This window comes from Bufo gargarizans, chromosome 8, assembly GCF_014858855.1.
Source record: "Bufo gargarizans isolate SCDJY-AF-19 chromosome 8, ASM1485885v1, whole genome shotgun sequence".
Classification (NCBI taxonomy): Eukaryota; Metazoa; Chordata; class Amphibia; order Anura; family Bufonidae; genus Bufo; species Bufo gargarizans.
The window spans coordinates 199,297,792-199,318,828 of NC_058087.1; the positions used below are offsets into that span (position 1 = coordinate 199,297,792).

General features: G+C 46.0%; 1 protein-coding gene across 1 annotated transcript in view; it reads left to right on the plus strand.

The window, feature by feature from the left end:
* LOC122945564 overlaps positions 1-21,037 on the plus strand; it is a 140,519-nt gene that overhangs the window by 94,696 nt on the left and 24,786 nt on the right. The window contains exons 7-11 of the mRNA XM_044304629.1: positions 3,429-3,454; positions 12,331-12,601; positions 15,395-15,592; positions 17,608-17,895; positions 19,802-20,500. Of these exons, the coding sequence (XP_044160564.1) occupies positions 3,429-3,454; positions 12,331-12,601; positions 15,395-15,592; positions 17,608-17,895; positions 19,802-20,500 (1,482 nt within the window). The remainder of the gene's footprint in view (positions 1-3,428; positions 3,455-12,330; positions 12,602-15,394; positions 15,593-17,607; positions 17,896-19,801; positions 20,501-21,037) is intronic.

A 21,037-nucleotide genomic window follows, 5' to 3' on the forward strand; every position in this document is an offset into this window, starting at 1 on the left:
CTCAGACCGGCCCGTCTGGCACCAACAACCATGCCACGCTCAAAATGGCTTAAATCACCTTTCTTTCCCATTCTGACATTCAGTTTGGAGTTCAGGAGATTGTCTTGACCAGGACCACAACCCTACATGCATCGAAGCCACTGCCATGTGATTGGTTGACTAGATAATCGCATTAATGAGAAATAGAACAGGTGTTCCTAATAATTCTTTAGGTGAGTGTATATATAGACATTTTTAGTAATACATAAATAAATGAGAGTTTTCTGTTTATCCCAGTGTCCTGTTATATAGATCTGTAGATGCCAGTGTATTGTACATGAATGGCAGTGAAGTTTTTTAGTTTCAGAGATTCCTCCTGCTTTCATGTACAGAAGGTTGTGAGTTTTAAACCCATTGCTAACAATTTAAAAGTAGAGACTAAATAAATGTTAAAAATACAGAGATTCCCCCATACAGTGACTGGGGACAGCCCAGGGATGGCTCTACATATGGAGATAGCCAGATATGGAGTCAGCATGAGACTCCCAGAGCAGTGACCCAGGGGACTCCTACACTGCACAGGGACTCCTAGAGCAGTGACCTAGGGGACTTCTACACTGCCCAGGAACTCCCAAGGGCTAGCTGCGTGTCTGCTTTGTTAGATGAGATGACTCCACTGCATATGAAAGGCAATCAGCTCACTGGACCTCAACTGAACTACTGACTGCCTCAATGAATACTTCTGTTCAGTTTTTACAAAGGAAAATGAAGGAGAAGGACCTCAGTTAGGAAGGAAGACTAATGAATCTTTTGATGCATGTGTCTTTACCGAGGAAGAGGTTCTAAGTCAGCTGTCTAAAATTAATACAAATAAGTCACAGGGGCCTGATGGGATACACCCAAAGCTATTAAAAGAGCTCAGCGGTGAACTAGCAAAACCAACAGATTTATTTAACCAATCACTGGCAACAGGAGTCGTCCAAGAAGATTGGAAATTAGCAAATGTTGTGTCCATTCACAAGAAAGGTAGTAGGGAGGAATCGGGCAACTATAGGCCAGTAAGCCTGACATCAATAGTGGGGAAATTAATGAAAACCATACTTAAGGAGAGCATTGTGGAACATCTAAAATCCCATGGATTGAAAGATGAAAAACAGCATGGGTTTACTTCAGGGAGATCATGTCAAACTAATCTTATTGTTTTTTTTTTTTATTGGGTGACTAAAATAATAGATGTCGGAGGTGCAGTAGACATCGCTTATCTGGATTTTAGTAAGGCTTTTGATACTGTCCCACATAGAAGGCTTATCAATAAATTGCAGTCTTTGGGCTTGGACTCCCATATTGTTGAATGGATTAGGCAGTGGCTGAAGGACAGACAACAGAGGGTTGTAGTCAATGGAGTATATTTAGACCAAGGTCTTGTTACCAGTGGGGTACCTCAGGGATCTGTTCTGGGACCCATATTGTTTAATATCTTTATCAGCGAAATTGCAGAAGGCCTCGATGGTAGGGTGTCTCTTTGCTGATGACACAAAGATTTGCAACAGGGTTGATGTTCCTGGAGAGATTCACCAAATGGAAAAGGATTTTGGAAAACTAGATGAATGGTCAAAAATCTGGCAACTAAAATTTAATGTTGATAAGTGCAAGATAATGCACCTGGGACGTAAAAACCCAAGAGCAGAATATACAATCAGTGACACAGTCCTAACCTCAGTATCTGAGGAAAGGGATTTAGGGATCATTATTTCAGAAGACTTAAAGGTAGGCAGACCATGTCATAGAGCAGCAGAAGATGCTAGTGAGACCTCATTTGGAGTATTGTGCGCAGTACTGGAGGCCATATCTCCAGAAGGATATTGATACTTTGGAGAGAGTTCAGAGAAGAGCTACTAAACTAGTACATAAATTGCAGAATACAACTTACCAGGAAATATTAAAGGACCTTAACATGTAGAGCTTGGAAGAAAGACGAGACAGAGGGGATATGATAGAGACTGCTAAATACATAGAGGGAATCAAAAAGGTAAAAGAGGAGAGAAGATTTAAAAGAAGAAAAACTGCTACAAGAGGACATTCCCTTACGTCCCTTCAGCAGCACAGATGGGGCTAACCACCCCCCGTGGACTGGTAGGACCGGCAGAATTATTAATGAGCCCAAGTTAATCATACAATTAAACAATTAAATACCCCCTATAAAGGAGGGAACCACCCCCAGCCCACTGTGTTTTTTTTCTGCCCTTCCGGACAGGTTGACTGGCGATGATCCCCTCCTTTTTTTCGGGGATCTCTCTTTCTTTTCAGGCGCTGGTCCTTTGGTCTTCAGTTCCGGAAGCTTACCGGCTGTCGGCACTGTGCTATCACACCTTGTTTTGCTCCTCTCGGCGGCATCCTCGGTCTGGTTTTCCGTGACCGATGGGCGCTGCCATCTTCCGGACGTGACGTCGTAATGGCGTCTGACGTCACTTCCGGGTATTCCTCACGGCCGTGGTACACAGTCGCCGGGGATCATATTTTCTTCTTCCTCCTGTTAGGAGGATTTTTGTTACTTTTTTCTATGCCCTCCTAGGTAGTATTTCTTCCTCTCGACATGATTTGAAAGTCTGCCTCCTGGAGCTCTGAATCATTAATCTCCCATTATATATTGGATACCAGATTAGCTGAGTACTCGGCCTTTGGGCAGACTATACTTGATTCTGCCAGGCATAATGGCCCTCCCTAGGGGTTCTTCTTGCTATCTTCCCATCTGTGCTGCTGGTGGGACGTAAGGGAATCGTTAATTTCTAAAGATAATTAGTTTTCCCTTAGTCCTAACAGAAGCACTCAAAGATCCCACCCTAGTAAGTTTAGTTTTTTCTTACTACAACACAGTGGGCTGGAGGTGGTCCCCTCCTTTATAGGGGGTATTTAATTGTTTAATTGTATGATTTACTTGGGCTCCCTAATAATTCTGCCGGTCCCCCCAGTCCACGGGGTAGGTTAACCCTATCTGTGCTGCTGTTATGAATAAGGGAAAACTAATTATCATTAGAAATTAACAATAGTTTTAAATTAGAGGGGGGAGGTTTAAAAGTAATATCAGGAAGTATTACTTTACTGAGAAAGTAGTGGATGCATGGAATAGCCTTCCTGCAGAAGTGGTAGCTGCAAATACAGTGAAGGAGTTTAAGCATGCATGGGATAGGCATAAGGCCATCCTTCATATAAGATAGGGCCAGGGGCTATCCATGGTATTCAGTATATTGGGCAGACTAGATGGGCCAAATGGTTATCTGCCGACACATTCTAGGTTTCTATGAACACCACATGTATGGAATGAAGAACATGGAGGCCCCACAGGTCATCGGGGGAGGGGGGGCACTTACTTATTTACATGATGAATAGAGATCTGATTAACAAACTGATAATTAATAAAACTTATTTGTTTGTATTTTTCTCTTTGACAGAAACTGAAAAGACGGAAGTTATTACGGTGAGATATGTTCTATCTATCTATCTGTAAAATATTGGGTGAAGTGTATATATATGTAACTGGCTATGCTCTGCATATGTAGAAACCTTCAGATATAGGCCTCGACATTTATTAAGTATCTTGGATTCTTCTTTAATTTGTAAGTTAATGTCCATAATTAATCAGTTTTACAATGAAATTAAGATATTTGATGAAAATTGTGACTGAATGAAAATAAAATTTGTTTAAAAACTAACCTAATATCTGATATGATGAAGGCTTCTTCTTCTCATCATCTTCCTCTTGTCTTGTCATGGACTTTGTGCTGTTCCCCTTCAATATGAGATGGCATAGAGTCAGTAGATGATGGGACTGAGTGGTCCTGTATGTGCGCGCTCTGCTCTCCTTTATTTGTATCCTATTTTTCATGTGTAAGGACCTCTCCCCTCTGAGGTCCGGCAGTAGAGTGCACTTCCTTAGCCCTGGTTTTCACTTACAATCGTTCTGGGTATTTCTTCGTCTCCTTTAGATGAATCAGGTGGGGCACTTGTCCCTCTGGAACAGCTGTGACATTTTTGTCGCTTAACTTCTCCCTCATCAGCCAGGTTTGGAGCTGATAGGACTACTGAAGTCATTCACTGAAGTCTCGCGCAACTTCACCCGAGACAAAGTTTTCCTACACGGACCCCATACATTTTAATGCTGTACGGAAACAACATTACAAACAAAGGTTTTTAACAAACCGACTTCGGATCTCAGAATCTCGATTCGCTGAAGCCTAATTCATTGAAATCAAAACAATAATCATTTATTATCTGTCTATATTTCAAAAGAAACTGAAAATATCCCAATGCTCTGACATCACGTACATCTGTTACACTAAACTATCTCCATTGCTTTAATTTAAAAAAACGTTACCGCTAAATAATAGGAAATAATCATCTGTCAGTGTAACGTGCTACTCGGCATATCTTCAGTTTTTTTCTGTGTGTTTGTGCATTTTAATTAATTATAATATTTATTCATTGAATATCTGGAAATATCAGAAAGTTAAAAAAATATAATATACTAAAAAAGAAACATAATTCACCTCTTCCCAATAAAAGCAAACCTTTACCTTTACAATAAAGTGATATTCTGGCCGTTACTCCAGGGTCTTCTCCTGTCAGATATAAGTCATTGTAGATTTAGCCGTTACTTTCTGCTACAATGTAGATTACAATAATCCCTATCTATTTATCTATCTATCTATCTATCTATCTATCTATCTATCTATCTATCTAGCTCATATCTATCTATCTATCTCCTATCTATCTATCGATCTCATATCTATATATTATCTAACTATCTACTATCTATCTATCTATCTATCTAGCTCATATCTATCTATTAGGGATGAGCGAACTCGAACTGTATAGTTCGGGTTCGTACCGAATTTTGGGGTGTCCGTGACACGGACCCGAACCCGGACATTTTCGTAAAAGTCCGGGTTCGGGTTCGGTGTTCGTCGCTTTCTTCGCGCTTTTGTGACGCTTTCTTGGCGCTTTTTGAAAGGCTGCAAAGCAGCCAATCAACAAGCGTCATACTACTTGCCCCAAGAGGCCATCACAGCCATGCCTACTATTGGCATGGCTGTGATTGGCCAGAGCACCATGTGACCCAGCCTCTATTTAAGCTGGAGTCACGTAGCGCCGCCCGTCACTCTGCTCTGATTAGCGTAGGGAGAGGTTGCGGCTGCGACAGTAGGGCGAGATTAGGCAGATTAACTCCTCCAAAGGACTTGATTAACTGATCGATCTGCAGCTGTGGATCATTGAGCTGCTGATCCTCAATTGCTCACTGTTTTTAGGCTGCCCAGACCGTTTGTCAGTCACATTTTTCTGGGGTGATCGGCGGCCATTTTGTGTCTTGTGGTGCGCCAGCACAAGCTGCGACCAAGTGCATTTAACCCTCAATGGTGTGGTTGTTTTTTGGCTAAAGCCTACATCAGGGTGAAGCTGTCACACCAAGTGCATTTAACCAGCAATAGTCTGTTCATTTTTTGGCCATATACAAAATCAGGGGCAAGCTGCGCCTGTCACCAAGTGCATTTAACCCTCAATGGTGTGGTTGTTTTTTGGCTAAAGCCTACATCAGGGTGAAGCTGTCACACCAAGTGCATTTAACCAGCAATAGTCTGTTTATTTTTTGGCCATATCCCAGTCTAATTCTGTCACTAAATCCATACCGGTCACCCAGCGCCTAAATACTAGGCCTCAAATTTATATCCCGCTAAATCTGTCCTTAGTGCTGTAGCTGGGCGAGTTATTTAGTGTCCGTTCAAGCACATTTCTTGTTCTGGGTTGAAATACAATTCCCAATTTAGCAATTTCATAATTTAGTGGTTTCTGCTATATCAGAGCTATTTGAAATCTATCCCTAAAAGGGTATATAATATTCAAGGTGCACATTGGGTCATTCAGAGTAACTTCACACACACCCGCTACTGTGTATTTCCAAGTCTAATTCTGGCACTAAACCCATACCTGTCACCCAGCGCCTAAATACTAGGCCTCAAATTTATATCCCGCTAAATCTGTCCTTAGTGCTGTAGCTGGGCGAGTTATTTAGTGTCCGTTCAAGCACATTTCTTGTTCTGGGTTGAAATACAATTCCCAATTTAGCAATTTCATAATTTAGTGGTTTCTGCTATATCAGAGCTATTTGAAATCTATCCCTAAAAGGGTATATAATATTGAAGGTGCACATAGGGTCATTCAGAATAACTTCACACACACGCTTCTGTGCATTTCCAAATCTAATTCTGTCACTAAACCCATACCTGTCACCCAGCGCCTAAATACTAGGCCTCAAATTTATATCCCGCTAAATCTCTCGTTACCGCTGTCCTGTTGTGGCTGGGAAAGTTATTTAGTGTCCGTCAAAGCACATTTTTTGTTCTGGGTTGAAATACAATTCCCAATTTAGCAATTTCATAATTTAGTCGTTTCTGCTATATCAGAGCTATTTGAAATCTATCCCTAAAAGGGTAGATCATATTGAAGGTGCACATAGGGTCATTCAGAATAACTTCACACACACGCTTCTGTGCATTTCCAAGTCTAATTCTGTCACTAAATCCATACCGGTCACCCAGCGCCTAAATACTAGGCCTCAAATTTATATCCCGCTGAATTTGAATACAATACATTGGGCCAAATAATATATTTGTTGTTGTGGTGAACGATAACAATGAGGAAAACATCTAGTAAGGGACGCGGACGTGGACATGGTCGTGGTGGTGTTAGTGGACCCTCTGGTGCTGGGAGAGGACGTGGCCGTTCTGCCACATCCACACGTCCTAGTGTACCAACTACCTCAGGTCCCAGTAGCCGCCAGAATTTACAGCGATATATGGTGGGGCCCAATGCCGTTCTAAGGATGGTAAGGCCTGAGCAGGTACAGGCATTAGTCAATTGGGTGGCCGACAGTGGATCCAGCACGTTCACATTATCTCCCACCCAGTCTTCTGCAGAAAGCGCACAGATGGCGCCTGAAAACCAACCCCATCAGTCTGTCACATCACCCCCATGCATACCAGGGAAACTGTCTCAGCCTCAAGTTATGCAGCAGTCTCTTATGCTGTTTGAAGACTCCGCTGGCAGGGTTTCCCAAGGGCATCCACCTAGCCCTTCCCCAGCGGTGAAAGACATAGAATGCACTGACGCACAACCACTTATGTTTCCTGATGATGAGGACATGGGAATACCACCTCAGCATGTCTCTGATGATGACGAAACACAGGTGTCAACTGCTGCGTCTTTCTGCAGTGTGCAGACTGAACAGGAGGTCAGGGATCAAGACTGGGTGGAAGACGATGCAGGGGACGATGAGGTCCTAGACCCCACATGGAATGAAGGTCGTGCCACTGACTTTCACAGTTCGGAGGAAGAGGCAGTGGTGAGACCGAGCCAACAGCGTAGCAAAAGAGGGAGCAGTGGGCAAAAGCAGAACACCCGCCGCCAAGAGACTCCGCCTGCTACTGACCGCCGCCATCTGGGACCGAGCACCCCAAAGGCAGCTTCAAGGAGTTCCCTGGCATGGCACTTCTTCAAACAATGTGCTGACGACAAGACCCGAGTGGTTTGCACGCTGTGCCATCAGAGCCTGAAGCGAGGCATTAACGTTCTGAACCTGAGCACAACCTGCATGACCAGGCACCTGCATGCAAAGCATGAACTGCAGTGGAGTAAACACCTTAAAACCAAGGAAGTCACTCAGGCTCCCCCTGCTACCTCTTCTGCTGCTGCCGCCTCGGCCTATTCTGCTGCTGCCGCCTCGGCCTCTTCCTCCGCCTCTGGAGGAACGTTGGCACCTGCCGCCCAGCAAACAGGGGATGTACCACCAACACCACCACCACCACCTCCGTCACCAAGCGTCTCAACCATGTCACACGCCAGCGTTCAGCTCTCCATCTCACAAACATTTGATAGAAAGCGTAAATTCCCACCTAGCCACCCTCGATCCCTGGCCCTGAATGCCAGCATTTCTAAACTACTGGCCTATGAAATGCTGTCATTCAGGCTGGTGGACACAGACAGCTTCAAACAGCTCATGTCGCTTGCTGTCCCACAGTATGTTGTTCCCAGCCGGCACTACTTCTCCAAGAGAGCCGTGCCTTCCCTGCACAACCAAGTATCCGATAAAATCAAGTGTGCACTGCGCAACGCCATCTGTGGCAAGGTCCACCTAACCACAGATACGTGGACCAGTAAGCACGGCCAGGGACGCTATATCTCCCTAACTGCACACTGGGTAAATGTAGTGGCAGCTGGGCCCCAGGCGGAGAGCTGTTTGGCGCACGTCCTTCCGCCGCCAAGGATCGCAGGGCAACATTCTTTGCCTCCTGTTGCCACCTCCTCCTTCTCGGCTTCCTCCTCCTCTTCTTCCACCTGCTCATCCAGTCAGCCACACACCTTCACCACCAACTTCAGCACAGCCCGGGGTAAACGTCAGCAGGCCATTCTGAAACTCATATGTTTGGGGGACAGGCCCCACACCGCACAGGAGTTGTGGCGGGGTATTGAACAACAGACCGACGAGTGGTTGCTGCCGGTGAGCCTCAAGCCCGGCCTGGTGGTGTGTGATAATGGGCGAAATCTCGTTGCAGCTCTGGGACTAGCCAATTTGACGCACATCCCTTGCTTGGCGCATGTGCTGAATTTGGTGGTGCAGAAGTTCATTCACAACTACCCCGACATGTCAGAGCTGCTGCATAAAGTGCGGGCCGTCTGTTCGCGCTTCCGGCGTTCACATCCTGCTGCTGCTCGCCTGTCTGCGCTACAGCGTAACTTCGGCCTTCCCGCTCACCGCCTCATATGCGACGTGCCCACCAGGTGGAACTCCACCTTGCACATGCTGGACAGACTGTGCGAGCAGCAGCAGGCCATAGTGGAGTTTCAGCTGCAGCACGCACGGGTCAGTCGCACTACAGAACAGCACCACTTCACCACCAATGACTGGGCCTCCATGCGAGACCTGTGTGCCCTGTTGCGCTGTTTCGAGTACTCCACCAACATGGCCAGTGGCGATGACACCGTTATCAGCGTTACAATACCACTTCTATGTCTCCTTGAGAAAACACTTAGGGCGATGATGGAAGAGGAGGTGGCCCAGGAGGAGGAGGAGGAGGAGGAGGAGGAGGAAGAGGGGTCATTTTTAGCACTTTCAGGCCAGTCTCTTCGAAGTGACTCAGAGGGAGGTTTTTGGCAACAGCAGAGGCCAGGTACAAATGTGGCCAGCCAGGGCCCACTACTGGAGGACGAGGAGGACGAGGATGAGGAGGAGGTGGAGGAGGATGAGGATGAAGCATGGTCACAGCGGGGTGGCACCCAACGCAGCTCGGGTCCATCACTGGTGCGTGGCTGGGGGGAAAGGCAGGACGATGACGATACGCCTCCCACAGAGGACAGCTTGTCCTTACCCCTGGGCAGCCTGGCACACATGAGCGACTACATGCTGCAGTGCCTGCGCAACGACAGCAGAGTTGCCCACATTTTAACCTGTGCGGACTACTGGGTTGCCACCCTGCTGGATCCACGCTACAAAGACAATGTGCCCACCTTACTTCCTGCACTGGAGCGTGATAGGAAGATGCGCGAGTACAAGCGCACGTTGGTAGACACGCTACTGAGAGCATTCCCAAATGTCACAGGGGAACAAGTGGAAGCCCAAGGCCAAGGCAGAGGAGGAGCAAGAGGTCGCCAAGGCAGCTGTGTCACGGCCAGCTCCTCTGAGGGCAGGGTTAGCATGGCAGAGATGTGGAAAAGTTTTGTCAACACGCCACAGCTAACTGCACCACCACCTGATACGCAACGTGTTAGCAGGAGGCAACATTTCACTAACATGGTGGAACAGTACGTGTGCACACCCCTCCACGTACTGACTGATGGTTCGGCCCCATTCAACTTCTGGGTCTCTAAATTGTCCACGTGGCCAGAGCTAGCCTTTTATGCCTTGGAGGTGCTGGCCTGCCCGGCAGCCAGCGTTTTGTCTGAACGTGTATTCAGCACGGCAGGGGGCGTCATTACAGACAAACGCAGCCGCCTGTCTACAGCCAATGTGGACAAGCTGACGTTCATAAAAATGAACCAGGCATGGATCCCACAGGACCTGTCCGTCCCTTGTCCAGATTAGACATTAACTACCTCCCCATAACCATATATTATTGGACTCCAGGGCACTTCCTCATTCAATCCTATTTTTATTTTCATTTTACCATTATATTGCGATGCTACCCAAAGTTGAATGAACCTCTCCTCTGCCTGTGTGCTAGGCCTAAATATATGCCAATGGACTGTTGCAGTGGTGGGTGACGTGAAGCCTCATTCTCTGCTATGACATGCAGACTAATTCTCTGCTGACATGAAGACAGATTCTCTGTTACGGGACCTCCCTCCTCTGCCTGTGTGCTGGGCCTAAATATATGCCAATGGACTGTTGCAGTGGTGGGTGACGTGAAGCCTGATTCTCTGCTATGACATGCAGACTAATTCTCTGCTGACATGAAGACAGATTCTCTGTTACGGGACCTCTCTCCTCTGCCTGTGTGTGTGCTGGGCCTAAATATATGCCAATGGACTGTTGCAGTGGTGGCTGACGTGAAGCCTGATTCTCTGCTATGACATGCAGACTAATTCTCTGCTGACATGAAGACAGATTGTCTGTTACGGGACCTCTCTGCTCTGCCTGTGTGCTAGGCCTAAATATATGCCAATGGACTGTTACAGTGGTGGCTGACGTGAAGCCTCATTCTCTGCTATGACATGCAGACTGATTCTCTGCTGACATGAAGCCAGATTCTCTGTTACGGGACCTCTCTCCTCTGCCTGTGTGTGTGCTGGGCCTAAATATATGCCAATGGACTGTTGCAGTGGTGGCTGACGTGAAGCCTCATTCTCTGCTATGACATGCAGACTGATTCTCTGCTGACATGAAGCCAGATTCTCTGTTACGGGACCTCTCTCCTCTGCCTGTGTGTGTGCTGGGCCTAAATATATGCCAATGGACTGTTGCAGTGGTGGCTGACGTGAAGCCTCATTCTCTGCTATGACATGCAGACTAATTCTCTGCTGACATGAAGACAGATTCTCTGTTACGGGACCTCCCTCCTCTGCCTGGGTGCTGGGCCTAAATATATGCCAATGGACTGTTGCAGTGGTGGCTGACGTGAAGCCTCATTCTCTGCTATGACATGCAGACTAATTCTCTGCTGACATGAAGACAGATTCTCTGTTACGGGACCTCTCTCCTCTGCCTGGGTGCCGGGGCCTAAATATCTGAGAATGGACTGTTCCAGTGGTGGGTGATGGGAAGCCAGATTCTCTGCTATGGAACCTCTCTCCAATTGATTTTGGTTAATTTTTATTTATTTAATTTTTATTTTAATTCATTTCCCTATCCACATTTGTTTGCAGGGGATTTACCTACATGTTGCTGCCTTTTGCAGCCCTCTAGCTCTTTCCTGGGCTGTTTTACAGCCTTTTTAGTGCCGAAAAGTTCGGGTCCCCATTGACTTCAATGGGGTTCGGGTTCGGGACGAAGTTCGGATCGGGTTCGGATCCCGAACCCGAACATTTCCGGGATGTTCGGCCGAACTTCTCGAACCCAAACATCCAGGTGTTCGCTCAACTCTACTATCTATCTATCTCCTATCTATCTATCAATCTCATATCTATATATTATCTATCTATCTATCTTCCTACACAATCCTGACCAATACCATCTGACGTGTCTTGGACTGTTCTTTTCTAAGTAGTTGCCTCACTCTTCAGTTCTCATGATTCACAGGAGACCAGGATTCATTTTTGATCTGACTATGATTTATTGACTTAATTATTGTAAATTTATGTGGAGGATGGACATTAGTGACCAATCTCTCGATGCCAGGGAGTTTCCTCTTATATCATCCTAGAGCTAGAGTAATAACCATATATCTGAAAATGATTGATTCATGTTCTTTGGTCTCATCCACCCTGAGGGGCAACAAAATGTATTCTTATTAGTAAAAGGAACTGATTCTGCAAATCCCCCAAAAATATCACAGAGAAGAATCTGACAACCTTCTAAATCTGGAAGACTAGCTCTCATATTGTAAATGTAAACTGAAGACCAGACGTCATTTTGATGCATCTCTTCATGTATAACATGTAAAGCAGAGTTACAAGTTCCCAAATCCAAACTCAGCCATCACCTCATTTAGAATTAAGACCTCGGCAATTTCCAAGCCTAGTCTTCCCCAACCCATGAAATGTAGACGCTTCTCCTGATCTGTCCACTATAGCAGGCAGTAGGACTGCAGCGGGAACAACGTCCTCAGACCACACCGGACGTAACCTCATTATCTCTTTCTCTTCCAGAAATTCACGACTGTTGGGATCTTCTCTCGATCTTCAAACATTGATTACTCCTGGATGGATAAGATGCTCATGTCTCCAGATCTACATCTACCAATCTCCGGGGTCAGATCCTTTTGTATTTCTAACAACCAAACGCAACAGATTTTTGAAGAACTAAATCTCTGCACCTTTGGTATTTTGTATCACACCAAGAACAGAGGCAGAGTAAACGTCACCGACGTGACGGACTCTCTGTACGATGAAGAGCTGAAGGACATGAGCTATCTTCTGGGTAAGTGTCACAGCAATAATTACAAGTAAATTTTTTTTTAAGATCCTAGAGCTTATCTGAAGGGGATGGCCACCGCGGCCTGACACGTTTTCTACAATTTACATAAATAAAATCCTGTCCCAGTAAATGTACCCCATTAGGCTGTTCATGACATCTCTGACAAGATGGTCGGTGGTTCATCTGTGAAGGATCTGTGTTTGGTTCCTGTGTCTGTATTTTGCCCTCTTTGTGTCCTCCGTATTCCATAGTCACTGCTAGACTGAACATTAAAGAGGACCTTTCACTAGTTTAAAAACTAACTATATCAGTGGGCAGAGCGGCGCCCAGGGGTCCCACTGCACTTACTAGTATGTCTGGGCACAGCTCCGTTCGCCCGGTATAGGCTCCGGTGTCTGCAGATCCCCCTGTTGTACTGGGCGGAGTTTTTGTATTAGGCGTGTCCCTTGCTGCAGCGCTGGCCAATCGCAGCGCACAGCTCATAGCCTGGGAGTCCCAGACTATGAGCTGTGCGCTGCGATTGGCCAGTGCTGCAGCAAGGGACACGCCTAATACAAAAACTCTGCCCAGTACAACAGAGGGATCTGCAGACACCGGAGCCTATACCGGGCGAACGGAGCGGCGCCCAGACATACTAGTAAGTGCGGGGGGACCCCTGGGCGCCGCACTGCCCACTGATATAGTTAGTTTTTAGTTTTTAAACTAGTGAAAGGTCCTCTTTAACCTGGACCATATTCTAACAACAATCTGTAAAAAGCATGGGCCAAATACAGGTGGCATCTGTGTTTTGTCTGTGATATTCATGGACCCATAGACATATGAGGGATCTGTAATCATGGACAAAAATAGGGCATGCTTCTGGTGTCACCATAGACCCACGATCCGTGGATAACCACTGATGTGTGAATACACACATTAAAGTCAATGGATACAGGTGCCTTCTATGGAGACCACAGACAGAGACCATTGAAAAGCCTTAGGCTGAGACACTGTCCTGACATAGACCTTCTCCCACAGATGAGAAGCATCTTAGAAATTAGTCTTCTAAATAATTGTGCAAAGTAGCAGCATATTCCCATTCACTGACTGCAAACAGTGTGCACCCCAGACTTGTAGCGTCACCTACAGTCATGTGAAAAAATTAGGACACCCTTTGAAAGCATGTGGTTTTTTGTAACATTTTTAATAAAAGGTTATTTCATCTCCGTTTCAACAATACAGAGAGATTAAAGTAATCCGACTAAACAAAGAAAACTGAAGAAAAGTCTTTTCAAGATCTTCTGTAAATGTCATTCTACAAAAATGCCTATTCTAACTGAGGAAAAAGATAGGACACCCTTGCCCCTAATAGCGAGTGTTACCTCCTTTGGCTGAAATAACTGCAGTGAGACGGTTCTTGTAGCCATCTACCAGTCTTCGACATCGGTCTGAGGAAATTTTACCCCACTCCTCAATGCAGAACTTTTTCAGCTGTGAGATGTTTGAGGGGTTTCTTGCACGTACAGCCCTTTTCAAGTCACCCCACAGCATCTCAATGGGATTCAAATCTGGACTTTGACTTGGCCATTCCAGGACTCTCCATTTCTTCTTTTTCAGCCAATCTTTGGTTGATTTACTAGTATGTTTTGGGTCATTGTCATGTTGCATGGTCCAGTTCCGCTTCAGCTTTAATTTTCTAACTGATGGTCTCACATGTTCTTCAAGCACCTTCTGATACACAGTAGAATTCATCGTGGATTCTATGATGGTGAGCTGACCAGGTCCTGCTGCAGCAAAGCAGCCCCAAACCATGACACTTCCACCTCCATGCTTCACAGTTGGTATGAGGTTCTTTTCTTGGAATGCTGTGTTTGGTTTACGCCAAACATGTCCTCTGCTGTTGTGTCCAAATAATTCAATTTTGGACTCATCTGTCCAAAGAACATTATTCCAGAAGTCCTGGTCTTTGTCAACTTTATCTCTGGCAAATGTCAGTCTGGCCTCGATGTTTCTCTTGGAAAGCAAAGGTTTCCTCCTTGCACACCTCCCATGCAAGTTAAACTTGTACAGTCTCTTTCTGATTGTAGAGGCATGTACTTCTACATCAACAGTAGCCAGAGCCTGCTGTAGTTCTCGAGATGACACTTTAGGGTTTTTGGAGACCTCTTTTAGCATCTTGCGGTCTGCTCTTGGGGTGAACTTGCTGGGGCGACCAGTCCTGGGCATGTTGGCAGTTGTTTTGAAAGCCCTCCACTTGTAGACTATCTTCCGGACAGTGGAATGGCTGATTTCAAAATCTTTTGAGATCTTTTTAAATCCCTTCCCAGACTCATAGGCTGCTACAATCTTTTTTCTGAAGTCCTCTGACAGCTCTTTTGCTCTCACCATGGTGCTCACTCTCACTTCAACAGTCAGGAGCACACCAAACTAAATGTCTGAGGTTTAAATAGGGCAAGCCTCATTCAACATGCAGAGTAACGATCTACTAATTATGTGCACCTGGTGTGATATACCTGTGTGAGATCTGAGCCAATTTAAGAGGGAATACATGTGAGGGTGTCCTATCTTTTTCCTCAGTTAGAATAGGCATTTTTGTAGAATGACATTTACAGAAGATCTTGAAAAGACTTTTCTTCAGTTTTCTTTGTTTAGTCGGATTACTTTAATCTCTCTGTATTGTTGAAACGGAGATGAAATAACCTTTTATTAAAAATGTTACAAAAAACCACATGCTTTCAAAGGGTGTCCTAATTTTTTCACATGACTGTACATCTAGATATATACTGTATGCTCACACCCCCCATCCCATGTCTTCAGGGAGGAATAATGTGATTGTGGTGATCGATGATCTGACAGACAACAGCTTAGAGGAAAAGAACCGGATTCTAAAATCTCAGCCTAGCATCAAGGAATATGCCTACAATCTGCTGCTTGTCACCGAGAAGGAGAAGAAAGACGAGCCACGTCTCCTGGAGCGACTGAGGGAGGCGCTGATGTTCAAGGGTAAAGAGAAGGGTATGTGTGCATATACACTCACCTAAAGAATTATTAGGAACACCATACTAATACGGTGTTGGACCCCCTTTTGCCTTCAGAACTGCCTTAATTCTACGTGGCATTGATTCCACAAGGTGCTGATAGCATCTTTAGAAATGTCGGCCCATATTGATAGGATAGCATCTTGCAGTTGATGGAGATTTGAAGGATGCACATCCAGGGCACGAAGCTCCCGTTCCACCACATCCCAAAGATGCTCTATTGGGTTGAGATCTGGTGACTGTGGGGGCCATTTTAGTACAGTGAACTCATTGTCATATTCAAGAGACCAATTTGAAATGATTCAAGCTTTGTGACATGGTGCATTATCCTGCTGGAAGTAACCATCAGAGGATGGGTACATGGTGGTCATGAAGGGATGGACATGGTCAGAAACAATGCTCAGGTAGCCCGTGGCATTTAAACGATGGCCAATTGGCACTAAGGGCCCTAAAGTGTGCCCAGAAAACACCCCCCACACTATTACACCACCACCACCAGCCTGCACAGTGGTAACAAGGCATGATGGATACATGTTCTCATTCTGTTTACGCCAAATTTGGACTCTACCATTTGAATGTCTTAACAGAAATCGAGACTCATCAGACCAGGCAACATTTTTTCCGTCTTCAACAGTCCAATTTTGGTGAGCTCGTGCAAATTGTAGCCTCTTTTTCCTATTTGTAGTGGAGATGAGTGGTACCCGGTGGGGTCTTCTGCTGTTGTAGCCCATCCGCCTCAAGGTTGTGCATGTTGTTGCATCACAAATGCTTTGCTGCAGACCTCAGTTGTAACGAGTGGTTATTTCAGTCAACGTTTCTCTTCTATCAGCTTGAATCAGTCGGCCCATTCTCCTCTGACCTCTAGCATCAACAAGGCATTTTCGCCCACAGGACGGCCGCATACTGGAGGTTTTTCCCTTTTCACACCATTCTTTGTAAACCCTAGAAATGGTTGTGCGTGAAAATCCCAGTAACTGAGCAGATTGTGAAATACCCGGCCCGTCTGGCACCAACAACCATGCCACGCTCAAAATGGCTTAAATCACCTTTCTTTCCCATTCTGACATTCAGTTTGGAGTTCAGGAGATTGTCTTGACCAGGACCACAACCCTACATGCATCGAAGCAACTGCCATGTGATTGGTTGACTAGATAATAGCATTAATGAGAAATAGAACAGGTGTTCCTAATAATTCTTTAGGTGAGTGTGTGTATATATATATATATATATATATATATATATATAGGAGTGCATTTAGTATAAGGGCAGAACTAGGGCTAAAAAGCAACCCTCGTGACTGTACACCAGCCCACACACATGACCAATGATGAATAGTGGTACTATGGTAAATTCTGCTGTACTTGGTAACCCTGTCCCTAATCAGACATCAAACCAGACCCCCTAAACTAATTCAGACCCCAGATCAGACCACATAAAAACTCATAACCCTCTGCTAATCACCCACACACAGACAGTGCTTACACTAGACTGTGGACTGTCTGACAGCAGTGCTTACACTAGACTGTGGACTGACTGGCAGCAGCACTTACACTAGACTGTGGACTGTCTGACAGCAGCACTTACACTAGACTGTGGACTGTCTGACAGCAGCGTTTACACTAGACTGAGGACTGTCTGACAGCAGTGCTTACACTAGACTGTGGACTGACTGGCAGCAGTGCTTACACTAGACTGTGGACTGACTGGCAGCAGTGCTTACACTAGACTGTGGAATGACACGTTCATTTTATTTTTTTACTTTGTATTTCCACTGTAACTGGGACATCCATAGGAGCCACCAGGAGAAGATGACCACCTAACAAACTTATTAAGACCCCAGATCAGACCACATAAAACTTATAATCCTGTGCTAATCACACACACACAGACAGTGCAATCACACTTCAAGTACAACACCCCAATAAGCTCCACATGTGACTTATATCACTAACAAAAAAAGACTGGTCTCTATGTCGCCTATTTCGAACACAGACTGCAGAGAAACTGTAGAGGAGAACAGCACATCGCAGCCGGGGGACAAGCAGCCATCATCAGGTGAAGACGAGAAGAGCACATTGCAGCCGGGGGACAAGCAGCCATCATCAGGTGCAGACGAGAAGAGCACATCGCAGTCAGAAGACAAGCAGCCATCATCAGGTGTAGAGGAGAAGAGCACATCGCAGCCAATAGCTCCTGCAAGGAGGAAAAAAACAGACCCAGGGGACAATCAGATGAAAAAAATATTGGAGCCGCTGGCAGAAAACAAACAACCTGAAGAAAGTGAGTATGGCCAACTTCAGTAGTGTGAACTTGTGTTTCTATTACTGACATTTTTATAGATAAGAGGAGGTAAAGGATGGAGCATTTACACTAGACTGTGGACTGTCTGACAGCAGTGCTTACGCTAGACTGTGGACTGTCTGACAGCAGCACTTACACTAGACTGTGGACTGTCTGACAGCAGCGTTTACACTAGACTGAGGACTGTCTGACAGCAGCACTTACACTAGACTGAGGACTGTCTGACAGCAGCACTTACACTAGACTGAGGACTGTCTGACAGCAGCAGTTACACTAGACTGTGTACTGTCTGACAGCAGTGCTTACACTAGACTGTGGACTGTCTGACAGCAGCACTTACACTAGACTGTGGACTGACTGGCAGCAGCACTTACACTAGACTGTGGACTGTCTGACAGCAGCACATACACTAGACTGTGTACTGTCTGACAGCAGTGCTTACGCTAGACTGTGGACTGTCTGACAGCAGCACTTACACTAGACTGTGGACTGTCTGACAGCAGCACTTACACTAGACTGTGGACTGTCTGACAGCAGCGTTTACACTAGACTGAGGACTGTCTGACAGCAGCACTTACACTAGACTGAGGACTGTCTGACAGCAGCAGTTACACTAGACTGAGGACTGTCTGACAGCAGCACTTACACTAGACTGAGGACTGTCTGACAGCAGCACTTACACTAGACTGTGGACTGTCTGACAGCAGCACTTACACTAGACTGAGGACTGTCTGACAGCAGCACTTACACTAGACTGTGGACTGTCTGACAGCAGTGCTTACGCTAGACTGTGGACTGTCTGACAGCAGCACTTACACTAGACTGTGGACTGTCTGACAGCAGTGCTTACACTAGACTGTGGACTGTCTGACAGCAGCACTTACACTAGACTGTGGACTGTCTGACAGCAGCACTTACACTAGACTGTGGACTGTCTGACAGCAGCACTTACACTAGACTGAGTACTGTCTGACACAAATGCTTACACTAGATTTCTAGGATTGTCTGACAGCAGCGCTTACACTAGACTGTAGACTGTTTGATATCAGTGCTTAAACTAGACTGTGGACTGTCTGACAGCAGTGCTTACACTAGACTGTGGACTGTCTGACAGCACTGCTTACACTAGACTGTGGACTGTCTGACAGCAGTGCTTACACTAGACTGTGGACTGTCTGACAGCACTGCTTACACTAGACTGTGGACTGTCTGACAGCAGTGCTTACACTAGACTGTGGACTGTCTGACAGCACTGCTTACACTAGACTGTGGACTGTCTGACAGCAGCACTTACACTAGACTGAGGACTGTCTGACAGCAGCACTTACACTAGACTGTGGACTATCTGACAGCAGCACATACACTAGACTGTGGACTGTCTAACAGCAGTGCTTACACTAGACTGAGGACTGTCTGATATCAGTACTTATACTAGACTGTGGACTGTCTGACAGCAGCACTTACACTAGACTGAGGACTGTCTGATATCAGTGCCTACACTAAACTGAGGACTGTCTGATATCAGTGCCTACACTAGACTGAGGACTGTCTGATATCAGTGCCTACACTAGACTGTGGACTGTCTGATATCAGTGCTTACACTAGTCTTTGAACTGACTGGCTGCAATTTTTTTTTTACTTTGCCTTTTTTACTTTGCCTTTGCACTGTATCTGGAATATCCATAGGAGCTACAAGGAGATGATGACCACCTAACAAACCAATATAGAGACCAGACCAGACCACATAAAACTCATAATCCTCTGATAATCACACACACAGACAGTGGAATCACACACCAAGTACAACACCCCAATAAGCTCCACATGTGACTTATATCACTACCAAAAATATACTGGTTCCCTATGTTGCCTTTTTCACACACAGACTGCAGAGAACCTGTAGAGAAGAACAGCACATCACAGCCAGAAGACAAGCAGCCATCATCAGGTGCAGACGAGAAGAGCACATTGCAGCCAGAAGACAAGCAGCCATCATCAGCTGCAGACGAGAAGAGCACATTGCAGCCGGGGGACAATAAGCCATCATCAGGTGCAGACGAGAAGAGCACATTGCAGCCGGGGGACAATAAGCCATCATCAGGTGCAGACGAGAAGAGCACATCGCAGCCAGAAGACAAGCAGCCATCATCAGGTGCAGACGAGAAGAGCACATCGCAGCCGGGGGACAACCAGACATCATCAGGTGTAGACGAGAAGAGCACATCGCAGCCAGGGGACAAGCAGCCATCATCAGGTGCAGACGAGAAGAGCACATCGCAGCCAGAAGACAAGCAGCCATCATCAGGTGCAGACGAGAAGAGCACATTGCAGCCGGGGGACAATAAGCCATCATCAGGTGCAGGCGAGAAGAGCACATCGCAGCCAGAAAACAAGCAGCCATCATCAGGTGCAGACGAGAAGAACACATCGCAGCCGGGGGACAAGCAGCCATCATCAGGTGTAGAGGAGAAGAGCACATTTCAGCAGCCAATAGCTCCTGCAAAGAAGAAAAAAACAGACCCAGGGGACGACCAGATGAAAAAAATATTGGAGCCGCTGGCAGAAAACAAACAACCTGAAGAAAGTGAGTATGGCCAACTTCAATAGTGTGAACTTGTGTTTCTATTACTGACATTTTTATAGATAAGAGGAGGTAAAAGATGGAGCATTTACACTAGACTGTAGACTGTCTGACAGCACTGCTTACACTAGACTGTGGACTGTCTAACAGCAGCGCTTGCACTAGACTGTGGACTGTCTGACAGCAGCGTTTACACTAGACTGTGGACTGTCTGACAGCAGTGCTTACACTAGACTGTCTGACAGCACTGCTTACATTAGACTGTGGACTGTCTGACAGCACTGCTTACACTAGACTGTGGACTGTCTGACAGCAGTGCTTACACTAGTCTGAGGACTGTCTGACAGCACTGCTTACACTAGACTGTGGACTGTCTGACAGCAGCACTTACACTAGACTGTGGACTGTCTGACAGCAGCGCTTACACTAGACTGTGGACTGTCTGACAGCAGCGCTTACACTAGACTGTGGACTGTCTGACAGCAGCGTTTACACTAGTCTGTGGACTGTCTGACAGCAGCATTTACACTAGACTGTGGA